Here is a 26348-nt window from a genome sequence, read left to right on the forward strand (position 1 = left end):
CTACACTATAATCAATACTAGAATTGTCCTCTAAACTAGTTGTTAAGAAAATAATAATTTTAGTCAAGTTCGATAATTATTTAAACCGAATATCGATAGTTCATAATAGTTCGCTGCGTGTCTCGTCACTACGATACCGGTCTATTAAGTACAATTACCTTCATACAAAATTTAATTCGATAATTCATATGCGTTATCAAACTAATCTATCTTATTTAGACAAACTATAAATTATTAGCCAATATGTCTCATTATATATTGTATAGATGGCGCTTATTATAATTTAGTAAAATTTTATTACATGTCAACAAACACGAGCTATCTAAATTTGATTTGATAACCTTTCAGAGAAAGGACCGGTCAAAAAATATTCACCTCGTCTATATTATTTAAATGACTTTAACAACTATTGTACTTTATATAATACTAGCTTAGTCCGGCGACTTCTTCTGCGTGGAATTAAAAACTAAGTAGCCTATGTGTTCTTCCATACAATATCTGTGCCAAATTTCATCGTAATCCATTCAACAGTTTAGGCTACAAACTCTAACAAACATCCATCTAAACTTTCGCATTTATAATATTAGTAAGATTTCTATTTAGATATGAATTGAATAACATATACAAAGTTTTAACATCTATTTCCACTGTAGAAACATAACTAATACATTAAAAAAAAACATACAGACGAATTGAGTACCTCCTTCTTTTGGAAAGTCGGTAAAAAATAGCAGATTTTTGTACAAAAGACAGTTGAAATCTAGTTTTCCTATTTTAGTATTTTCTAGGTATCGCCAGCGATCTAAGCTAGGTCTACGTTAGCAGGCGACGTATGTACTAATTGTTAATTTAAAAATAAATTATAAGATAAGGGAAAAGCATATATAAGACATAATATAGTAAAATACATTAAAGAAGGAACTTTTATATTGTATTACACAAAAGTAACTTTACTCCGTTGTAAAAAAAAATGTAATATTTTTAAAACAAACGGTAGAAACTTCATTTGTATCACTACAGATTATATTATAGTTTGAAGAGCGTTACCACTGATCTGTAAAAATAGACAGGCTAGATATGATAACGTAGATGCAGATAAGATGCGATTTTTCGCCATTTTAACGCTGGCAGTTAATAAAATTCTAAATAACAGACTCGTTTAACAGAAAACAGTCATTTCATATACCTACCCATTTATACAGATCAGTGTGACTAAGTTAAGAAATACATAAGCTAGTAAATTGTATTTGTCATGCCAGTTACTGGCAAAATCGTACAAGACTAAATGTAATGTAAACTTGACATGATGCGAACTTAGCAAGTAGCTGTAACAAAATTATTCTACTTGCCATGTACTGGCATGCCAGTAAGCAGTTTGCTTAGTACATATGTCAGGTATGGTACTGCAGATGTGCTAGAGGGTGTTCATACAGCGGGTATAAGGGCTGCGGCGGGAGGGCGGGAGGGTGCGGCGCGTCGCTGTCGTCATCCGTTGAGGAATCCAGCGGCTTGTCGCCACCGCCACCACTGGTAGACACAAAAAATATATATTAATAGACAAAATAACTAAGTTAAAGATCCCATTTTAGTCCAATTTCCGTTCCTATCTATACTAATATTATAAAGAGGAAAGATTTGTTTTGTATATGTATTAGATTCACGTTAAAACTATTGGGTCGATTTTTAAAATTCTTTCACCATTAGAAAGGTACTTTATTTGTGAGTAACATAGGCTATATTTTACGTATGCGAAGTCGAGAGCAACAGCTAGTTTATATAGAACTAGCTGTTACTGGCAACATTGTCCGCGGAAACTTAAAAATAATACAAAAATGAAGCCTATGTTACTCACAGATATCGCAGCTATAAAATTTTTGACATCGGCCCAGTAGTTTTAGAGTTATTTCAATACAAAAATCCAGATATACAATTTTTTCCTCTTAATAATATTAGTATAGACAATTAGATTTAAAAATCACAAACCTATGACTTGTTACAATATTTAGAAACTACAATATTTAACAAACTAGAACAAAAAAACAACGTTCTATGTCTATGAACCGTCGGCCATCTTGGATATCCGGTTACAGAGGGAGCCTCCGTCGCTACGTTTATTTAAACTGACGTAAAGGCTAGTACACTGAACGAGGAAATACGATATTTCGTGATTATCTTAACAATATATTTGACTAGCTGTTACCGTGCGGCTTCATCCGCACGAAATTATAAATTTATTGTTTGCATTTGTCAAATTCTTAATTGCAAATGTCAAAATTACCGTTACCATAACCTTGCTTCGTAATCGGCAGTTAGTTTATGGTCCCTTTCCCACGTGAAGTTTTTTTCTAATATATTTGTCTCCTAAGTTTAAAAGCGTGAAAATATATAACCTAAAGCGTGTCGTAAGTGTCGGGCTTATTATTTGAGAAGGAATTATTCAAAAATATGCTGTGATTGGTGACATCCTACGCCACGGAGTAGTGTGTTTACGCTTTATTATGTTAGCATAGATATAGAAGTATTTATTTATTTATTAAGATAAACCAACAGGACAAAATTATAATACATACATTTTTACACAGTAAGTATGGACAAATAACATTAAATTATTCTTTGGCTATGAGATTCTGGCGATTTAGTCGCAAAACTACGTACAAAGGCTAACAATCTTTTAGATATTTTATAGACAAAGCAATACAAATCTATTTTAGTAGATTTCAGACATCGGCGTCATGACACATACCTTAAAGAGTCGCTTAGAGACTAAAGTCGCCGATTTTCGTATCCCGTATGAAAGCGGTTAATCATGGTGAAAGAATTAGCTGCGATTTTAAAGATGGCGTTTAAAAATACAAAAGGCGGTTAAATTAACAAAGTGGTAATCCGCCATTTTTTTTATTACAGCGTCCCATTGCTAAGCCAAGCGTTTTATTCTGCTTGATTAGTTCAAAACAAGATTTTTGTGTTTCGAATTTCTTTTGTTAAACGGACCTTTATGGTTGGTTTTTTTTACAAAATTTCATTATACAAAAGCATCCAATTGGATGGAGTTTTTGTTCAAAATAAATGATAATTGTATAATCTATGAGACGGTCACCATAATATGGCAAATGTATACTAATATAATAAAGCGTAACCACACTACTTCGTGGCGTAGGATGTCGGCAATCACAGTATATTTTTGAATAAAACTTTCTTTAATAAAAAGCCCTACACTTTCAACACGCTTTAGGCTATATATTTTCACGCTAGTAAACTTATAGGGTAAATAAATTGGAAAAACCACCATGTGGGAAAGAGCATAAACTACAAGCTGCCAACATTAAGGTAGCAAGGTTATGGTAACGGTAATTTTGACATTTGCAATTGACAATTTGACAAATGTAAGCGGATGAAGCCGCACGGGAACAGCTCGGAAATAATATATAATCTATCAAAAGAGATGGTCACCATAATATAGCAAATGCAATATAAATATAATACAAAATATATTTACAATACAATAATGAAGTCGACCGTTTGCTTTCAGAACAGATGTGGCGGTGTCAGGTTACCTATTGCTGTCTCTTTCACTCGTCCATCCGTTACAACATATTAAGTAAATTGATCAACTTTAAACCTTATTGTCTTTGCACTATAGTTCAATTCAACTCTGCATTTAAGTAATAAAATAACAATTACTGATAATTGTTTTATGCAATTTTGAATCTTATTCCTTGTTGATAGGTTCCATTTTCTTATCGTTTACATTTTGTAAGAGGAAATGGCATTAAAATGAAAGCTATTTTAAGCAAAATTAAACTCTATTGTTCTAAAGTTACGATTGTGTTCGTATAAAATCAATAAATGTTCCAATTTTGAATTTCGAATCAACAGTATTGTTTGAATTGAATCATTTGTTTGTATTGTTACATTGTTTGAAATTTAAATCTTATTGCAATGCCACAAGAATGTAAATCGTATATTTATTTCCACAGTTAAAATCTATACTCATTCTTGGAATTACGGATTAAATTCTTGTCAGATTTAATATTTTTTTTTAAGTTAATTTAATTTTCTTTATATTGTTTTTTAATTTTTATCTTTTTAATATTATAAATGCGAAAGTTTTGATGGATGTTTGTTAGAGTTTGTAGTAAACGGCTGAATGGATCTCGATCAAATTTTGCATAGACATAGTTTGGAAGAACATAGGCAACTTTTTTCTTAATTCCACGCGGACAGTCGCGGGTGCAGGCCAGTTTATGTATATTTTTAAAATCGGTAATGAATTTTTAGATTCTGAACTCTTACGTAGTAATTATGACTGCGTAATTTAAAAATTGCTTATTCCACTTTGACATACATGTTTTGTGCTATGTTTCAATATTAAGGTTTTATGTAGTACAATGTTAAATATAATTTCTACTAAGTTTAAGGCATTTTAGTTTAGACGTAATATAAACTGTTGAGTATACGTCTGTCTCTATTGCTCTTTACCTTCGATATATCTTTCTTCTCACTCGTGTAACGAAATGTGACACGACACTCGGAAAAATTAGAAATTTCGACGCATCAAATTATTGAGGTGTAAAAAATATCGTTAAAAAAATTAGTACATATCCTATTTCAAAAGTTTCACACTAAAATTTCATCAATCAAATTAATTAAAATTTTCAATAATAATATTCAAAAACTCATAACAAAGTATCCTATTTCAAACGTCATAAAGTCTAAAATACATCTTTACATCTCTGTTTAATTTTCTAGTACAAATAAAAACAATAAAATTTGAGTCGTAACATTTGACAATAAAGTTGTTAATTGTGTAACACACATTAAAGTAACGTGAACACACTCCGCCACGGATCGGGTTACGTACGAAGCCAGCCAAATGGGTAGGCAAACTGTAGGGCGACAATGATTATAGAAATTCCCGGATAAAGAATTGATCTTACTCTAAAACAATACAATTATACTTATTTTAAGATATTGTCATCCCTTTCGTTATCTTAAACAAAATAGAAAAATCTTCATTACGACATAGCTTAAATTTTCATTTAAAACTGGCAAAAATGTCTTACTTTAAGATGTAAAACTGTAAAATTTTAATTAGTAAATTTTAAATGTAACTAAGACGCTACATATTTAAATATCGTTTCAAAATTCCTTCGTAAATCTTCTAAATAAAGTTTATCCGCAATCAATAATAGTATGGTGTCATTAGTGATTACTCTGTTTATATTACTTATGTGTGCATTATGTCTGTGTGCGTGTTTATTTATAAACTGCACGCTTGAAACTATAGCCGGCTGGCATTTTACGTTGTGCTGACCCTAGCGTTTGCAACCAACGTTCAAGAGAACAATCAGGAATGTACCGAAACATGTTTATGTACAATAGAAACATTTATCTATACTATTATAATAAAGCGTAAACACACACTTCTTTGTCGCCTAATATGTCAGCAATTACAGCATATTTTTGAATAATTCTTTTTTTAATAAAAAGCCCTACACTTGCGTCACGCTTTAGGCTATATATTTTCACGCCATTTAACTTAGGGGGTATACATTTTGGATAAAAACCCTAATGTGGGAAAGAGACCATAAGTTGCTGCCAACATCAAGGAAGCAAGGTTGTCATCATGTCATGACATTTTGACATTTGTAATTGATAATTTGACAGATGTAAACAATAAAAATAAATTCTCATAATTTCATGCGGATGAAGTCGTACGGGAACAGCTAGTTATACCATAAGATGGCAAACGAGCAAGCGGCCACCTGAGTCCTCCGAAATAGCGAAGCGAACGCTGCCCATATACATCCGCAATTTCTGTGCGTCTCCGCTGTCAAATCCACTTTTCCTCTTAACAAAAGGATAAGAAAAAGGGACTAAAATTGCTAGATTAATCTAGATATTTATTAGACCTATGTTATACTATTGTAATTAGGCCATAGGAAGTCTAACAATAACAATGTTTCCCGTTTCCATTCTAAATTCGCTGACGTTTAAATATGCTTTAAGACAACGAGAATAAAATATATTGAATCTTTTTGACCACACATGAGTCTACGTTATGTAAGGACCACCCTTGATTAAATTACATTCAAGACTAGCTGTCCCCGTGCGGCTTCATCCGCGTGGAAAAAACCTTTCTTTTATTGTCAAATTTATAATTCCTAGTGTCAACTTGCTTCCTTAATGTTGGCAGCTTGTAGTTTATAGTCCCTTTCCCACATGAAGGTTTTTTTCCAAATTATCTACTATCTAAGTTTAATAGACTATCCTCTACATCTGGGCCAAATATCCCCGGGATCCGTTCAGCAGTTTAGGCTACAAACTCTAACAAATATCCATCTAAACTTTTTTTTTTGAACATATATAGATATATTCAATTCAAAAGTACCAGGAGTGCATAAACCAATGGAGCATAATGTTAAATCATTAAAACTTGACTGCACATGCCTTTTCAAACTTCCACACCAAAGCACAATGGAAGAGGGTCCTTCAAATGGGATTAGACCCTTAGATCTATCCTGATAAAAGATTACGGCTTCTCTTAATTATATTTGTTACGATAGTGTTTAAAAAAATATACCTCCATATGTTAGATAGAATTTCAACTGAAATACGTTATACTAGCTTTTGCTCGCGACTTCGTCCGCGTGAAAAAATACAAGGAAATATAGCCGACGTTACTCACATATAACGTCATTTCAATGGTGTAAGATTTTTGAAATCGGGCCAGTTAGTTTTTGAGTTATTTCAATACGTACAAAAATACAAATCTTCCCTCTTTATAATATTAGTATAGATTTTAGACTTACCTATCTTTATGTTCAGCCTGTCTATCTCTTTGTCGTCTATTTTTAAACCAATTTGACACCTGAAACAAATAATATAACAATTATTCTATAGATATGACAGTGGTAGTGCCCGCTTTAACATGTTAGCAGTGCAGAGCACGCCCCCAGTAATACCACGACCACACAGAAGACAGCCGTCAAATGGAAGCAATTCCGTGTACAGTCTGATGAGTGTGGTGCCGGAGACCTAATTTAAGTCCCTTTCTCTTTACCACCCTTTTCTTATGAGAGAATGGGAAGGTGAAGTGGATTTGACGATGGATGAGATGCATAGAAGGGGAAATATCCTCTTTATGCGCGTCTCCTCCGTCGTATAAGGGTAGGTAACGCATCTGCAATTGCGGATGTCTATGGGCAGTCGCTTCGCCATTTTGGCGGATTCAGGTGGCCGCTTGCTCGTTTGCTACCTTATGTTATATAAAAAAAATACTGAAACGCCATTTTATATAATATCGTCTTCTTTACTAATCATACTCAAACTAATATTGTAAATGCGAAAATTTATATTTATGGATGTTTGTTAGAGTTTGTAGCCTAAACTGCTCAACGGATCTTGATGAAATTTTGCATGTATTTTGTATGTAGAGGATAGTGGGATAGAACACATAGATTACTTTTTTTTTAATTCCACACGAAGAGTCACGGTCGAAGGCTAGTTTAATATTAAAGTTTTAATAATTACCTGTACAGTAGTCAGTCCGGTGGTCTCTGCTAGCTCCCTTTTCTCTTTAGGCGAGGGATACGGATTGTGGAGGTACCAATCTCGTAGAACCGATCGGGATTTTTCCTGTTAAAATAAATTTTCATATTAAAATAACATAAATTAATTTTGTTTATCATAAGGTGGGTGATGAAGTGGCTACCCGAATTCGCCGGAATAGCGACGGGAGTGCTATCGATAAACATCCACAAATGTAGATTTATCGACTGAGGACGACAGAAAGAGGGCATTTTCCCTTCCCAGCCCTTCACTACAAAAGTGTGGGGTTTTTCAAGTCAAGTTTAGTGCTATCTCGTGTTTCTATTGACATGTAATAAAACATTTTACTAAATTATAATTAGCGCCATCTTTTGTTATAAAAATAAAATATTGTTAAAAAATAAACATTTAAATATCATTCAATGACACCTATTTAATTTTAAATTGACATGCAATTTTGGTAACAGTAGTGATGATTATATAAAAAACTAACTGTTGCCCGCGACTTTATCCGCGCAATATAAAGTTATTATAAAAAGTAGCCTATAATTTGCTGGAAATCGGCCCAGCCGTTTCGGGGATTACCCGGAACAAACGTGGCTTGCGGACAGACAGACAAAAAAAAATTTAACGTGATTTTGACTATCAGCAGACACTCCAATTTTGTTATATGTATAGCTGTCTCAAGTGAAGTGTCAACTATACCTACTCTATATATATTTTTAAACTCTTTGATAACAATACACGATGTCACTAACCTTAAAACAATAAGATGTTTCCTCGCCGTCCCATATAGTTCTAGGTAGGGGGAATTTGCGTCGCACGCGGTATTTACCAACCGCACCCAGCGGCCGCCCTCGGAGCCTTTCTGCTTCCATATAATGTGCTGAAAAACCATAAATAGACTTACAGGGCTGTCTGTTTAGAATGTGTCATCATCATTGTCAGGCATAGGTCGTCCACTGCTGAACGTAGGCCTCCCCCATTGATTGCCACAATGCTCGGTCCTGTGCCGCCCGCATTCAGTGCACTCCTGCAACCTTGACCAGGTCATCGGTCCATCTTGCGGGAGGCCTACCTACGCTGCGACGACCTATCCGTGGCCGCCACTCCACGAATTAGAATGTGTAAGTCTTGTAAATCGTATTCAATCACCGTCTTGTAATAATCTAGACAGAGCGATTTGATTAAACTATCGCACAACAGTTGCGAGGTTGTCGATTGTTTCATAGCCAATTGTTTCGTTGCACAACTAACAATCGAGTAGCACTTTCATATTAGCTTAAAGCAATCAAAGCAAGACTAAACAGTTGTGCGATTGTTCAGTTAGGTCTTACAAAGTTTTAGAAATTTGTAGCGGTTTTAGGTTTCTAACATATAAAGGCACAGATCCGTCTTTATGCTTCCAAATATTTTATCCCTTTCCACCCTTTTCTTGACAGGAAAGGATGGGAAGGAAAAGTGGATTTGACGGTGGAGGAGACGTATAGAAAGGGAAAATTTCCTCTTTATGTGCGTCTCCTCCTCCGTCAATTAAGGGTAGGCAACGCATCTGCAATTGCGGATGTTTATGGGCAGCGGTCGCTTTCCATTTCAGTGGATTTAGGTGGCCGCTTGATCGTTTGCCACCTTATATTATAAAAAAAATCTTATTAACAAATATAGTATCCTCCACAACGCGTTATCTGTACCTCTCATATAACGCGTAAACGATCCCCTATAACGAGAATATTCCCAATAAAATTTAATAGAAAACCCCCCTATAACGCGCTCTATAACTCTGACATGTTAGAAACAATTTATACGCTGGGATTCCTATAACGCGGAACTATCAAGCGTTGTTATAAGGAGGTAATGTACTTGCATTTTTAAAACCAAAAGCCAATTACATATTTATTCAGTTCAAAATGAATAAAACTCGTTCGAAAACTCAGATTTTGTTTTGTTCAAATATAGATTTGAACCTAGCTGTAGGACAACGCACTTATATGCGGTTTTATATTACGTTTACTAAGAAAATAAATAACTATGATTATTTTCAAACAACTATCGTGTAATTACGACAAACATACAAAAACATTAATATTTCCGTATTAGTTTATAGAAGACAAGTCATGTGTTAAAACCCTGAGTCACCGAAGCTCAGTCTTTTATTATCGTAATAATGAATCCTACGGGAACCGTAACTATTCCCGGGATAAAAAGTAGCCTATGTGTTCTTCCAGACTATGCTTTAAACCTGTGCCAAATTTCATAGAGATCCGTTCAGCCGTTTAGGCTACAAACGCTAACAAACATCCATCCATCTAAACTTTCGCGTTTATAATATCAATAAGATTAGCAGTTGCTGGCAACTACGTCCGCTTGAAATTAAAAAAATAATTAAACAATATAACCTATGCTACTAACTGATATTTTTTTAATGGTGAGAGAATTTTTAAAAACGGCCAAGTGGTTTTTGAGTTATTATAATACAAAAATACAAATTTTTCCTCTTTATAATATTAGTATAGACAAGAATCATTATCATTTTCACCGGTTAAAAAGAAATTGATAAATCTTTTAAACAGCTAAGAGGAAAAATAGTATTTTTGTATGTATTTGAATAACTCAAAAACTACAGGGCCGATTTTAAAAATTCCTTCACTGTTAGAAAGGTAATTTATCTGTGAGTAACATAGGCCATATTTTAATTTCACGCGGGCGAAGTCGCAAGCAACAACTAGTAATAAAATAACGTTAACAGAGGGCAGCTGTCCCTGTCTCCTACTTAGCGATGCCCATTTTAGAGGTCTGACGCTATTAGAAGGTCTATTTCAAGAAGTCAATAGCAACATACCTTTCAACCACAAGTTCTGAAGCTTCGTATGATTGTGCGGACTGAATGTGTGTGATTCCAGCAACCTGTAAAGTTCTTTAAAGTTTCCTCTATGGAAGGCGACCATTGCTTTCGCTTTTAGTACAGATTCATGAGCGTGCAGTCTCTCGCAGGCGGGCAAAGACCAGAGGAACCGGCCTAGGCGCTCTATGTTGCCAGCTTGTTGGAGGACCTGGAAAGAGGAATGCTATTAAAAAATATACCCATTGTGAAGACACTAGGGTTGCAAATCGAATGATTAAGTCGTCAAGATCGTGTATGTTTTTATGAATGACTAACTGTTCCCATGCGGCATCCTCCGCATGATATTATATCAACTACATTTTATTGTTTACATTTCTTAAATTCTCAATTGCAAATGTCAAAATATCAATAACCTTACTATGGCATCCTTGCTTCCTTGACGTTGGCAGCAACTTATGGTCCCTTTCCCACAGTAGGAAATTATCCAAAATATTTACCCCCTAAGTTAAATAGCGTGAAAATATATAGCCTAAAGCGTGACTTAAGTGAAACGTGACGTATTAATAATTATTCAAAAATATGCTATAATTGCTGACATCTTAGGCAACAAAGAAGTGTGTGTTTACGCTTTATTATAATAGTATAGATGGATGTTTGTTAAAAGGGAATTTTTATCAGAACTCCTTATCGGATTTTGATGAAATTTTCCACAGATAAAAAACATTGTATGGAAGAACACATAGACTACTAAGTTTGTTGTTAAATTATGCGAAGACGGATTCGCGGTCAAAAGTGTTAAATGCTTCAGATATAAATATCCAGTGCGTCAGTTATCCTAATAAATCTTTTTCCCATAACATAGTTTTAGCCTTAGGGCGGTCGCAAACATAATATTTGCAAGGGCCCAAACATGTGCTAAGACATCCGGTTTTTTTTCTAATGTAGCCTAAACAAACAGTCTGGACGAACTCTTAACAAACTTCCCGACGGTTTTGTTTAAATTTAATTTAATAAGCATGTTATTTTAATGCGTGAACGTGGTAGACAATATTATTTACGGTTTAGACCAGACATTTAAGAAATACATAGACAAAATTCACCGGTAACTTCTTTTTATGGTCATATCTTAATGTCCAAAACGCCGAGACGCTTCTCTGTTTTTTTATTATTTATTTGTTTGACTATCGGACACCAGGTAGCGTTAGTAAAATTATGTGAAAAATGTTTCAAGTGAAGTGTCAACTATGCTTACTCTATCTTACTAATATGCGAAAGTTTAGATGGATGGATGTTTGTTAAGAGTTTGTAGCCTAAACGGCTGAACGGATTTCGGTGAAATTCGGGACGTAGAGGATAGTCTGGAAGAACACAAAGGCTACTCAGTTTTGTTTTTTTTTTTTTTATTCCACGCGAACAGAGTCGCGGGCGAAAGCTAGTATATCATATATCTTGTATTTTTTTGTTTAGACAAACCGAAGAGTTAGGCTAAATCTGTCTATAAAGACAATGTATTTATAGAATTCAATGGATATGACAAAAATTAACCTATCTAAATTATTTTACAAGACTTCTATTTGAAATTGGCTACAAGGATATCTATTAAGTTAGTGAGGGTAATTTAACAGTGGTAGAGCCCGCTTTACCATCTTCGCACGGATAGGACCGCTCGCCCCCAACAATACCACGACCACACAGAAGACAGGCGTCAAGTGGAAGCAATTCTGCGTTTCGTCTAATGTGTGTGGTGCCGGAGGACCAACTTTAGTCCCTTTTCCTTACTACTCTTTTGGGAAGGGAACGTAGATTTTACGGAGGAGGAGACGCATAGGAAGGGGATATATTCTGTTCTTGCGCGTCTCCGTCGATTAAGGGTAGGCAACGCATCTGTTATTGCGAATGTCTTCGGACAGCGGTCGCTTCGCCATTTTGACGGGGTGGCCGCTTGTTCGTTTGCCATCTTTGATATTAAAAAGAGGTGTGGGAATGTATTGCATTTGTTTCATCAGTGGAAACAGACAGTTATCTTGTCCGTTGGAATTTCTAAGCGTGCGAATGTCCGTCAGTGTCTGCGAAACCGTTGATTCTGCGACATCCGATACGTTGGAAACGTGATACCCTAGTACTTGAGTCTTGTACTAGCTGTGAAGTTTTTTAGCCGGTTATTTCATCTAGACTTGTAAGGCTGGGAATACTCATGCCAGTAGCTGGCACACTTGTATGCAAATATTTTTTTTTTATAACATAAGGTGGCAAACGAGCAAGCAGGCACCTGAAACCGCCAAAATGGCGAAGCGACAGCTGCCCATAGACATCCGCAAATGCAGATGCGTTGCCTACCCTTATCCGACGGTGGAGGAGACGCACATAAAGAGGATATTTCCCCTTCCTATGCATTTCCTCTGCCGTCTAATCCACTTCCCGTTCCCCTCCTCTCCTTATAAGAAAAGGGTGGTAAAAGGGAAAGGACTTAAATTAGGCCTCCGGCACCACACTCATCAGACGAAACACGGAATTGCTTCCATTTCACGCCTGTCTTCTGTGTGGTCGTGCTATTACACCGGGCGTGCCGGCCCTGCAGTGCTAAGATGTTAAAGCGGGCACTACCACTGTTGTTAAAGCGAGCACTACCACTGTTGTTAAAGCGGGCACTACCACTGTTAAAATAGTATGTATCTATATATATATAGTATGATATTCTGACAGTTGACAGTTAAGTTGAGACAGGGAACAAGAGGGGGGTTGTTCCCGTGAGCCAGCCATCAGCATTTTTTGCCAGCCAGCATCATGCATTTTTCCAGCGAGAAAAAGAAGGGAACAAGGGTGTTACGAATTGTGATACCAACGCGTCTGGTATTGTTTGATCTCGTTGATTTTTCACTGATATGTGTGACTTGTCCCAGTAGATAGCACGTTCATAAGACGGCATACCAGCTTACTGGCATTCAATAGTATAAGAGTGAAAGATAAACAGTGATGAAACCCGCGTATTTCGTCATAAAAATATGACATTTACTTCCTGGTATTTAAAAAATAGCGTGTACTTTAATACATTTCTACATAAGCTGAGTCATGTAAAAAAAACTAAACCAGGTCTTTAATATGAAATACAATCGTCATCAAAAATCGACATATTTACTTACCAATCTTAATCATACTAATATTATAAATGCGAAAGTTTAGATGGATGTTTGTTAGAGTTTGTAGCCTAAATGGCTGAACGGATTTCGATGAAATTTAGTATAGATGTAGAAGATAGTCTGGAAGAACATATGAGCTACTCACTTTTGTATTTTTTTTAATTCCACGCGAACGGAGTAGCGGGCAAACGTTAGTCATACTAATATTATAAATGCGAAAGTTTAGATTGATGGATGGATGTTTGTTAGCGTTTGTAGCCTAAACAGCTGAACGGATCTCCATGAAATTTGGCACAGGTTTACAGCATAGTCTGGAAGAACACATAGGCTACTTTTAATTCCGGGAACAGTTACGGTTCCCGTGGGATTCATTAATTTTGTTTTTTAATGTTTACTCGATAATTATGCAACGGTTCAACATATCTCATTGAAATTTGGCACAGATATAAAACATAGTCTGGACTACACATGGGATAAGATTCATCCCCGAGAAATGTCCGGTTCTCGAGGGTTACGTAGCTTTTTGTTAATCATATAGTTCGTATGTTTTCTAATACCACGCGGATGACTTCGCGGGCAACCGCTAGTATATCATAAATATCTATAATATTATATTGAAGAATTACAGTATACACCCTTAATAAAATGTGAAAACCATCCCTCTAATGGTTTGATAGTATCAGTTACACGTAATTTGTGTAGGGGCAGGGTGAGATAATGGACTTAGGGCTGCCAAATGATTGTTGCAACCCTCAGGGTTGTTATAGTAATTATATGCAGATTTGTAATGCTATATTAATTGGAACGTTGGTGGTTAATAATTTTATGTTTTAATGGTAGACTGCAAAAAGGATTATCTACCCCTATACAAAGTAACAATCTCTTAGTTATATCCATACTAAATATAATAAAGCGTAAACACACTACTTCGTGGCGTAAGATGTCAGCAATCACAGTATATTTTTGAATAATTCTTTTTTTAATAAAAAACCGCATACTTAAGATACGCTTTAGGCTATACATTTTCACGCTAAATAAATTAGGGGGTGTGTAAATTGGAAAAACAATAATACAAGAGACAAATATTACTTGCCCTGCCTTTATTAAAAAAAACTTGCTAAATGTCCTTTTTTTTTTAGCGTGGGGAAATGCCAAGACGCATGCTCATCTTTATAGGGGTAAAGATGAGTGATGTTGGGCTTGCACCAACTAAAAACCCCACGGTGGTCTCCCACAGCGCTAATGCTAAATGTCCTATGTGTGCTTCCAGTCTATGTTGTCTAACCTTTCAGTCATTCTGGAGATGTCTTCAAACATCCATCCATCCAAAATTTCGCATAACTTACTAAAGAACATAGTTGTTATAGAATGCAGTATTTATTCGTGAGGCATTATTCGTTAATATAACCGGATAACACCCACCGACCGAAACCGCCCCTAAAACCCCGCCCCAAGTAACCGGATATCCGGCTAGCGAAGCCTGTCGTCATGGTAACTGTTTGCCTAACTTGATGAAGTTATGGCGCTTTTTGACTACCGTTCGATTGTAACTTAGCTTTAAATAGTGTTTTAAATAATATACTTAGATAAATAATAATCAACACTAATATATAGAGGAAATATTTGTATTTTTGTTTTTTTGTATGTATTGAAATAACTTAAAAACTACTGGACTGACTTTGAAACTTGCACTCTTAAAAAGCTACGTTATCACTGAGTAACATAGGGGTTTTTTTTTAATTTCACGAGTGCGAAGTCGCGGGCAACAGGTAGTAAATTATATAAGTACTAACTGTTCCAGTGAGGCTTCATCAGCTTGAAGTTATAAAAACTTTATTTTATTGTTTACATTTGTATAACTTACAATTGCAAATGTCAAAATTTAAATACACAAATGACAACGAAGGCTGTTGACATTGGATAATATTTACCGTTACCATAGCAACCTTGCTTTTTGATGTCAGCTTGGAGTTTGCATCCGTTTCCCACAATTTTTTAAATTTAAAAAGGTGGCAAACGAGCGATGACACCAAGGTGGTCAACGACTCCCAGCCATCCGCAACACCAGAGGAACTACAGATGCGTTGCCGCTATTTGAAGTAATGATAGGCACATAACTGTTTACTCCCTAATTTTAGAAGCGTGAAAAAATATAGCCTAAAACGTCTCGTGAGTGTAAGGTTTTTTATTATAATAAAAGGATAGTTATTACACATTTGTTGTGATTGCTGACATCTTATATAACTAAGTAGTGTGTGTTTACGCTTTATTATTAGTATAGATAGCTCATCATCATCTCCCCTGCCTTATCCTAGTCCCGTAGGGTCGGCGCACCGGGTTTTCCTCCTCCAAAGCACTCTATCATCCGTCATCTCAGTCATCACTCTTCATCATGTCACCTTTCACGCAATCCGTCCATCTCTTTCTACGTCTACCTCTACCGGTGTACCTCCACATTCAGAACTAACGTCCGTCTTGTTACATGCGATTCATCTCAACAATGTCCATACCACTCTAACCTTTTACTCCTTATTTTCTCTACCACTGGGGCTACTCTCAAACTTCCTCTAATATACTCATTCGTATCTTATCCAATCGTGTTACCCCACACATCGAATAACATTCTCATTTCGGCCACATGTCTCCTTTCATCCGTCCCTTTACCGCCCAACATTCAGATCCATACATCATGACAGGTCTTACGACGGTTTTGTAAATTTTCCCCTTTATTTTAAGGGGAATAGTATAGATAGATATAGATTATTAATATATCACAAATATTAATAAAACGAGAATAATTTTATTCTATCAGTCGTTTATTTCATCTATTTTAAAGTAGTTCTAGTTCTCATTTAAATAAATTTACATTATTTGGCAATTTTTAATATTAATATTAACATTATACATGCAAAAAAATACTTAGATAAAGTACTGTACTGTCAGTTTGTTCATTTTTCAAATATTACTAAACTATTTTACAATTTCTAATAATATGATTTTGTAGCGAATTGATAACGCCAAATATAAGTCAATTATCTCTGTCTACCCCTTAGATTACTGGCGTGTTATTTTCTTTGGAAAAATATCAAATAAAATAATATTATATCTCTTGATAGAGATATTTTTATATAAAAATATTCAGACAGTAGAAGCCAACGGTTAGAAATTATCGCCAATTTAACGAAATAACGAATGTTACTTTGATGGAACAATATGGAGAACGAAAGTTTGTGTGTATCATCATTAGTATTTTTTATTGTATGAGATAGTAAAGGAACAAGCAGTCACTTAAATTCGCCAAAATAGCGAAATTACCGATATGCGCATTTAAAGTTATCTACCATAAATTGACAGATGGGATGCACAGAAGATCAATAATTACGAATTTTAGTTATAGATAATTTTATTCTATACTAGACTTCGTCCGCGTGAAATTAAAATCTAGTAACATATTGCTGATGACGTAATTTTTTAATAGTGAAAGAATTTTTAAAAACGGCCCAATAGTTTTTGAGTTATTACAATACACCAAAAATATAAAATCTTTCCTCTTTGTATTAATATAGATTATAAATACGTGAAGTCGGGTAAATAAAATAGTTAACATAAATGACTATGATTTGTTAGTTTGTATTAAATTATAAAAACAACTATATTATAGCGATATTATATTAATATTCAAATGTTTGACATTTTAGACAAACCAGTTATAAGTAGAAATAAGGTTATTAAGTCCTAGATATGATTCAGAATAACAGTGGCAGAGCCCGCTTTAACATCTTCGCACGAATGGTCCGGCTCGCCCGGTGTAATACCACGACCACACAGAAGACAGGCGTGAAATGGAAGCAATTCCGCGTTTTGTTTGGCCAGTGTGGTGCCGGAGGCCCATTTTTAGTGCCTTTCCCGTCCCACCTTTTTCTTTAAGAGAAAGATGGATGGAAAAGTGGATTTGACGGTGGAGGAGTCGCATAGGATGGAGAAAGATCCATTTTATGTGCTTCTCCTTCGTCGATTTAGGGTAGGCAACGCATCTGCAATTGCGGATGTCTATGTCCAGCGGTCGCTTCGCCATTTTGGCTCGTTTGCCACCTTTTTGAGTTAAAAAAATGTAGAAATAATTAAAAAGAAAGATTTTTTTTCTAAACCTAAAAGGTTTCGACTTTTAAAATCTAACAGCTACATTGGAAATAGGTTTTTTTTAATTAATTTTATTGTAATAAAAACATGAATATATAATTAATTTAATATGATACAATATAATGTAATATTGTGAAATTGAAAATTATTGTACACTAGCTTATTACCGTGACATCGAACGCGTAGAAAACACAAAAGTAAGCCTATATGCTATTCTAGACTATGCTCTACATTTATTACAAACATCGAGATCTGTTCAGCTGTTTAGGCTGCAAATTTCAAACATCCATCTAAACTTTCGCATTTGTTATTAGTAGTTGGGGAATAGTTATTAGTAAAAAACTATTTTTTCATTAAAACTGGCCACTATTTCTTTTATTAAAAAAAAAGTCCATACCTCGCAAACGCACGCGACCTGCTCCTGTGTAAAACCGAAGCTCGGCAGGGGGGCGTCCCGGGGGGGCGTCGCCTCCCGCTGCCCCCATTCGGGGCCCCCCAGCATGTCCAAGTGCTCGTCCCCGGCCACTTTGACGCCACTATTTAACACCAACAGAACTTTTTGCGCACTTCACACTGGCCACTTATAACCTTTAAAACAGTTTTGACAGAACGCGCGCTTTTGACAAGACTCGATTGTCAAAATATTTCGTTTTGAGTTTTTGCTATTTTATTAATTATTCTGATATTATTTTATTTTTTAAAAACATCCGTCTTCACTTTTTATAACCGGCCAGTCCTGTCTGGTTTTAAACAATATATAGTTTGATATGTTTTTATTAGACTTATAAATCAATTTTACTGATTTTGTATATTTAGATGCACTTTCCTCTTGATTTTCTCTTCTTTTTCATTTTAGTTGACGTATACTTTGATGCTGTACCTAGAAAAAAGACACAATATTCAATTAATGTTTAATTTAATATTAAATTGTCTTCATCAGTAAGGTATTGAAAAATTAATTCACTCTAGAACAATCCCCCATATATCAGCTACCTTCCCGTCAAAATTGGCCAAGCCTTTCTAGGGATAATGAAACAAACGTGGCTTACGGACACATAGACAAAAACTTTAAATGGTTTTCAGTTATTACGAAAACATGAACTCAATACACATTCCATATTATTGACTGTAAAGATTAAAATAATGGTCCGAAAACTGGCAACATTGCGTTTAAAAATAAAATGTCAAATGGGAATCTTCATTCATGCAACAAACCAAAACTGTAAAGATCAATCAAAATTCAAATAAAATTTATCATTGCAACTGTCATAAATGTTATACATCATTTTTTATGGCAATCATAATTGATATGTGTTATCATCATCATCGCCAGCTCACTATACGTCCCCACCGAGGGGCTCTGTGCCTACCCTAAGTAAGGGGCGACTAGGCCATAGTCAACCACGCTGCACTGCGGGTTGACTTCACACATATCTTTGAATTTCTTCACCGATATTTGCACGATGTTTTCCTTCACCGTAAGAACGTCGGGTAAATTATGTACATAATCATCAACTTGCCCTTATGGAGGGTCGGCACAGTATGTGCTACTCTTCCATACATCTCTATCAGCCGTTATATCTGAAACCACTCCTTACCATATCCTCTTTCACACAATCCATCCATACTTTCTACGGTCTTCCTCTACCTTTGTAGCCATCCACATTCGATCTGTAAATTATGTAAATTATGGACATGAAATTCGAAAATCATATTGGTGCAGCGGTATTCGAACCCAAGACATGTAGATTACAAGTCAAGTGCTAACCCTACCACTGAAGTTATTAATATATCACCTCCTAATTGATATTATGTTAGTAATCAATTATCCATTATTTATAACAAAAATATCTTCACGTACAATAAAGTATTACCGAGATCAAGACAACAAAAGATTTACTATTTATTTTAAACAAACAAACAACGAAAGTGCACCTTACTTTTTTGTTTACAAAAATTCTCGAAAGAGATCCACATCTTTGATATATCTATCTCGTTCGCAATCCGTTTAGTTTAATGTGTGCGAGTGGGATAGTGAATCGTGAAGGGGCAAGATGTTAAATGCTTGGTGTTTTAAGTAATTTTTATCATCGACACGATCGCGGGGGAGGCCGCTGATGTATAGCTGACGGGTTAATAGTGATGTACTGACGAATATCGATAGATTTATTTATGGTTCATATCAATGGCACTAGAGTAGAACCTCGATAACTTAAAAACCTCAATAACTACAAAAAATATGTTCCCTTCCTATCAGAGGCGAAAACCTCTATAACATAGACCCTCGATAACTTAAAACCTTTATAACTTAAAATATTTTGTGTTTCCTTTGGATTTTAACTTATCGACGTTATACTGTATTTCACTGTTACAAGATATTACAAGTCATGGTAAAGGCTATGTCGGATAGTATTAGGTTATAAAACTACATCAAAACCAGGGAACATAAAACACTTCCGCGAATATCGCTATATCTAGTTTCAAAACCATAAATTTAATCTCTTTTTGAATAACTCAAATGAATTAGGATGATTCCAAAATAGACAAATAGGTTGTATTGTTAGTCTAGGTTCAATATCTAGTAGTGACAGGCTTTATTTTCAACTAGCTGTTGCTAGCGATTTCGTCTTCATGAATTAAAAAAATATAGCCTATGTCTCTCAGTGATAATGTAGCTTTATAATCGTGAAAGATTTTTTTAAATCGGTCCAGTAGTTTTTGAGTTATTCCAATACATACAGATATCAAAAAAAGATAAATCTTATAGTATAATAGAAGTATACATATAGATGTACGTGCAAAATGTTCAATTCACCCAAATAACAGGGAACCGTCTGACTAAACAATATGGCGGCTAAGCCGGAACCTCCACTTTCGCCCACGTTTTCTCGGAATTAGATCTAATTAAATTCTTCACGAATTGAAGGGCTTCTTAATATGAGCTGATATACTATAATTAAGTACGCTCCATAAAAAAATTAAATAAATGTGTGTGCGCATATGATAGACCAACTATATGTTTATGTATTCCCAACCGTCACCCCGCTCTATCCCCATCTTTTTCAACGAACGACGGTTGGAACTCATTTCATAACGATTCCATCTGTAACCTTATTGGTGATAATGGCACTAAAAGGTGGGACGGATGATACTTTTTATTCTCACGTGGGGACAGAGCGGGCTGACGGTTGGGAATAATCCTTTGTTTGTGTTAAGAACAGTCCGATTCATCTTAAAGAAAATTTGATATAAGTAAAACAAGTAAATTTACCCGAAAAGTATTCTAACGAGGAAGAAATCATTTTTTCGCAAAATTACCTTTCTTTTACCAGTTAAATACACAATAAACTAAAAATACATATATTTTAAAATCTATTCTCGCACGTTATTTTTTCCTTCCACTCTGGCGAGCCTCCAAATTCTATTATTTGTCAACTCGTGTTCTGTAAAAAGTTTGTCTACGGTATTCGTGTCAGAACTATTTATTTTGATTTTTGCGTCTCATGTACTTCAGAAAAACATCAACCTACTTACATTTTAGTGTTTTTAGAATTACATCCTACGATTATGTTCTAAATTATGTTATTAGATAGTGTTAAGAATCCGTCATCTCTGTCACTCCCTTCTTGATCATGTCACCTTTCACGCAATTCATCTCTTTCTATGTCTACCTCTACCACACTCATAACTAACGTCCTTCTTACATGCGATTCCTACTTATAATATTATTCTATGTTAATGACATTATGTTGTTTTTATATTATTGAAATTGTGAAGCAAAAGGTTAGCGTGGTACGGACATGTTATGCTGGGACATGGACCAGAAAATGTTAAAATTGAAAGTGGATGTCTACAAAGGTAAAGGAACACAGAAGAAAGTATGGATTGTGTGAAAGAGGATATGATTAAGAAAAGAGTGGATTCAGATATGACGGCTGATAGAGATGTATGGAAGAGCAGCACATACTGTGCCGACCCTCCGTAAGGGATAAGGGCAAGTAGATGATAAGTATATTCTAGATTATGTTCATCATCATCAGATGGTAGGACAGGTATGGACAAGGTAGGGGATCTCCCCTACTTTCACTATCTACTTTCATCCACCAAATAACTATCATCCGTCATCTTAGTCACTTCCTTCTTGATCCTGTCACCTTTCACGCAATCAATCTCTTTCTACGTCTACTTCTACCGTTGTACCGGTGTTCTAGATTATGCTATTTGTGATTTTTTTTTATGTCCATACCTAATACGTTTTCTATTACAATGCTTTACTCTAAAGTAACATTCGAACTTTTAAACAACTCACTTTACAAAATGATAAAATATTTTATTTTATAAAAAATAATATTTTACACGAATTCATTCTCATTCAATAAAATACAATACATTATGTTTAATCGATAACAAGCACATCACTAACCACCCCACGTGGCGTTGCGATCCTTATCTAACAACACCAGCTGTAAAACACAAGATTTATCGACAGATTGCTGCGCGCGATAACGCACAAATCACCTCACTATTTGTAATAACATTTTATAGGACATTCTTGAAATAATACGCGGCTATACCATATTTATTTTATTAATTAAATTAAAAATGTCGTTCCGTTTTATTATAACGGTAATTACATGTATTTTACGGTTACTGATATAATTTAAGGGCGTTTATTACTATATTTTTTAACTTACCACATGACATTAATTTTTGAACTATTAAAAAAAAAAACTTATTTTACCGAATATTTTTACGTATTTATCATTCCCTATATGCCTTGGATCCAAATAAATAAAAAAAATCTTCGTTTATGGTATACAGCTTGGAATTACAGATTATGTCATCGATGAGTTAAAAAGTATTATCTAGAACATATGGCCAGTAACAAACTGAAATTAAAAATAAATATTAGATACAGTTCTTTTTTTAAATCAACGCCGTTTCAAATAGGCCTAAAAGCGACCGACTCGATATTATCTGTAATACGTAAAACGATTCGTTTATGGTCACAGACGTTGTAACCCTAATTAATGACCGTGTGGTCTCGTATTACAAGTGGAATTACGACCCAAGAACATACATAAACATGCTTACATTTAGGACATATGTTTTAACATAATATCACTATACTTTCGGTGATTCAGTTTAAATTTATATGAGATTCATTTACATTTTATACGGAACAATCTTTTTTTTTGTACTTTCACATGTTAAATTGCCAGAGTTTTATCTAAATCATTTTTATTGAATAGTTTAGAACGAAATATTGGGTGGTCTGGACAATAAAGGATGTTTAGTGTAGTATGGTAGACGACAACAACCTCTGTTAGTTTGGCCAACTAGTCCGGTGAACTATGACCACACAGAAGACAAGCGTGAAGTGGAAACAATTCCGCATTTCGTCTAATAAGTATGCGACTTAGAAGCGATTTTTTCACTTTCCTTTCCCAGTTTTTATATGGAGAGAATGGCAAGAAGAAATTATTATGACGGAGGAGTCTATAGAAGGAAATATTTCTGTGTCTATTAAAGGTAAACTCATCTGTAATTACGGATGTCTATGGTCAGCGGTCACTTCGCTTTTGGCGAATGCTGGCCACTTACCCGTTTTATCACCTTATAATATAAAAAAAAATCATGTGAGAACATTTTCAAACCAATGTGTCCGTGAAGAATATACACATTTTCTATGGATTACCGCCTTGACTGCTGAAACACTTCTTTTTAAATATTTTTTATTCAGATAAAAAAGAAATAAACAATAATATGGTTTGAATTTGGAAAGATGTTTTGGTGGAAAAAGTTTTATCGTGGATGTTCAAATAACAATTAATAAAAACAACGCAATAAAAGAAACTGTATTATTTTGTTTTTCTAGCAACGGTCCCAATTATTAGTAAGAAATATTTACGAGGAGAAATATTAACAACTAAAACATCTACGGCGAAAATATAGTAATTTAAAACACATACAAACCATGTTTATTATGTATATACAAACATAAATGTTTCTCTATTTAAAATAAGCCCACTTGAAAAACGGTTACCTTCGCTAACCATAGACAACCAACAACAGAAGTAATTGTGTTGCCAAATTATAAAATAAACAGAACGGAAACATCGAAAACTCCTCTATTGTTCCATTTTCAAATTGGCAATAGGTAAGAGATGGAAACGCTGGGAAAAAGAACCTTTCATAACAAAACGCAGTTTAATAGGAAGAAACTTCACATATCTTTTGGAAGGTCGCAACAACTTCTCAGTCTATCCATAAGAATAATTATTTAGTTATAATTTTAGTAAAACTCTATCAGATATAACGAAAAACAATTTACTCTTCATATAAATGAGTATTCGAACTAAGAGTCAGGAAGCTTTTAACCACTAAGCTATCGACGTAGAATCACGAATGAAACTATTAAAATTATATTTAAATAAAAAATGCAGACTAAAAAGGAACAGAATTAATCACTAAATCTAAATGGCATTATAGCTTTATTTCCGTTGTATTAAAAATCGTTTCTTTTAAAAAAAATTCCTACCTCTCTCTTCGTTCTTTGAAAAGATGAAACTCTAATTTTTGGTAATTCTTTAGATTTACAAGATCTCTTTTTTAAAGAAACTATATAAGGAACTTTACTTCATATTATTTACTTTCCGTCGGCAAGTGGCACTGATTACTAAAATATTAACCCATAAGCTTTTACCGGCTTTTAAGTTAATAATAAGGAAGAGACATCTTGTCCCATACTCACATGCAACGCTCTAAATTAAGACACTCACACTCACATCGCACGAAGTTTAACAAGCTACTGCTAAAAATAACCACATCCAGTGACGAAAACCAACCTACATTTAAACCAAAAAAATCGTCCTAAAAATCACTTTATAAGGTCACACATTAATAATTTAAAACAAACATCACTCTACCGCACAATTTCATCCAAATACGTTATTCGAAATCCCGCATTGAACCACATAAACGTTGGATCCTTTTTAACGTCAAATACGTCCACACTATCCGAACGCTAAAAAGGAACTGGTTTGACATTAACTTCCGTTCTCGTCTCTGATTGGTCAGATGCACGCGGAACGTCGTATCCACCAATGAAGTGTTTTTTGGTATTGCATAGACAACGCCTTCCATTGGCTTTCATCTCCGTTCGCCATTTTTCAACGTTCCTGAACAATTGTAATTATTAAAGTAGGCGGTTAACTATTGTCGGCTCGGAACCATTTGGGAATATACGATATAAAAATATACATCACCCCCACATGACAGCTGACGTAGTAACAATAGTCTGTCCGAAAAAAAATCACGTGAAAAAAAATTAAGGACTAAAACCAAATGTACACGGAAGAACAAAAAAGCTTTTATAAAGCTGCGTTTATCAAAGTTCATAAAAATCTTAATCATGTAATTCTTGCGATTTGGATTAAAAGGTCGTCTACTTACAGCCCGATTTTGGACCTATACTAAGGCCTTTGCCTCTAAATTTTGTTTCCCTTTATTTGTCAATATCGTTGTTCCTACAAAATGCTGAGTATTGGTAATCAATTCTAATCGTAGCAAACCAAACTCTATTTAATAAGGAAATAAATTACATCAGCTTCTAAAATATCCTTAGCTTATAATATCGGTGATCATGCGGCCAGCCGATGATTTAGCTAGGCTAAACCTAAGGGTTCAGCTTCCGTCAAAATGGTCAAATTCATAGTAATTTTCATGTTTATTTTACACTAGCTTCCGCGAGTCCGTCCGCGTGGAATTAAAAAAATATAAGTGAGTATATGTGTTCTTCCAGACTATTCCCTACATCTGTACCAAATGTCATCCAAATCCGTTCAGCCGTGTGAGCTTCAAACTCTAACAAACATCCATTCAATAATAAAAACTTTCACATTTATAATATTAGTAAGAAAGTATGATTTTTGGAGTCTCTAGTGGGGGGCAGCTGCCTCCCCCTGCCTCTCATGGATTTGTACACACCGTTTTATGCAAGAATTCTTTCAGTATTTCATCCTACTTACTCAAGTTTTCATTACGTTATGAGTTAGCGTAACCTTTTTTATAAGTCTCTGTTTTTGGCGAAAACGCTATACCTATTAGTTTTTGTCTGAAATAACAGTGGAAAGTAGACACGAAAAAGAACCCTCATATAAAACACACAGATGACTATGTTTTAAACAAGTTTCTCGATAATAAAAACACACAGAAAATACAAATCTTAGTAATTGAGACATTAATGAGTCAATCCATGTGTTCAAATAAAACACCACTGTTATATTTGTAGAAACAAAACATACGTCTTATTCTTTATCAAAGGCGGGACTTGAAGTTTGCTCATTTCAATCCATTCTTTACATTATAAAACACCTTAAAACAACCATAGAGATTTTACAATCGTTTTGAAGTAAAATGAACTTTGTGTTAAAGGAATAAGGTGAATAAATATGTAAAATGAATGTTGTTTTAAACATATTGCATTGAATATGGTCATTATACGCTTATTTGGTGCTTTTGTCGTCGGCTTTTGAGGGGTCCGCGCGCTTTTGTTCGATGACGTTTAGCGGTAGACATCTTGTTTTCGATGTCAAAAATAGGGGCGTTGATATTAGAGTTCCGTATCAAAATAAAATATATTTTAATTCTAATATTATCACGTTAAGTATATTTTC

At 34.7% G+C, this 26348-nt stretch overlaps 1 protein-coding gene across 2 annotated transcripts; it reads right to left on the minus strand.

The window, feature by feature from the left end:
- Positions 1-521: 521 nt before the first annotated feature.
- Positions 522-24713, minus strand: LOC106108794 (homeobox protein SIX2-like). 2 transcript variants are annotated; one of them, XM_013290069.1, is made up of 7 exons: positions 24453-24713; positions 18068-18550; positions 10391-10601; positions 8310-8437; positions 7534-7638; positions 6813-6871; positions 522-1527 (listed from the first exon to the last, which is right to left on the minus strand). In XM_013290069.1, the coding sequence occupies exons 2-7, from the start codon at positions 18170-18172 to the stop codon at positions 1392-1394; spliced, it is 744 nt and encodes a 247-aa protein (XP_013145523.1). In that variant the 5' UTR covers positions 18173-18550; positions 24453-24713; the 3' UTR covers positions 522-1391. The 2 variants fall into 2 exon arrangements, with proteins under 2 accessions (XP_013145523.1, XP_013145521.1); XM_013290067.1 differs by having other exon boundaries at positions 24425-24713.
- Positions 24714-26348: the final 1635 nt, after the last annotated feature.

This window comes from Papilio polytes, unplaced genomic scaffold (genome assembly GCF_000836215.1).
Source record: "Papilio polytes unplaced genomic scaffold, Ppol_1.0 DF821400.1, whole genome shotgun sequence".
In the NCBI taxonomy this organism is placed as follows: domain Eukaryota; kingdom Metazoa; phylum Arthropoda; class Insecta; order Lepidoptera; family Papilionidae; genus Papilio; species Papilio polytes.

Excerpts from the sequence above, each read along its gene's own strand:
- LOC106108794 (XM_013290069.1), bottom strand. The coding sequence starts at position 18,172 with ATGCTGGGGGGCCCCGAATGGGGGCAGCGGGAGGCGACGCCCCCCCGG. Across the intron at positions 8,438-10,390 it reads TCAGAACTTGTGGTTGAAAG|CACATTATATGGAAGCAGAA; the intron begins GTATGTTGCTAT and ends ATGGTTTTTCAG. Across the intron at positions 1,528-6,812 it reads CAGGCTGAACATAAAGATAG|TGGTGGCGGTGGCGACAAGC; the intron begins GTAAGTCTAAAA and ends TGTGTCTACCAG.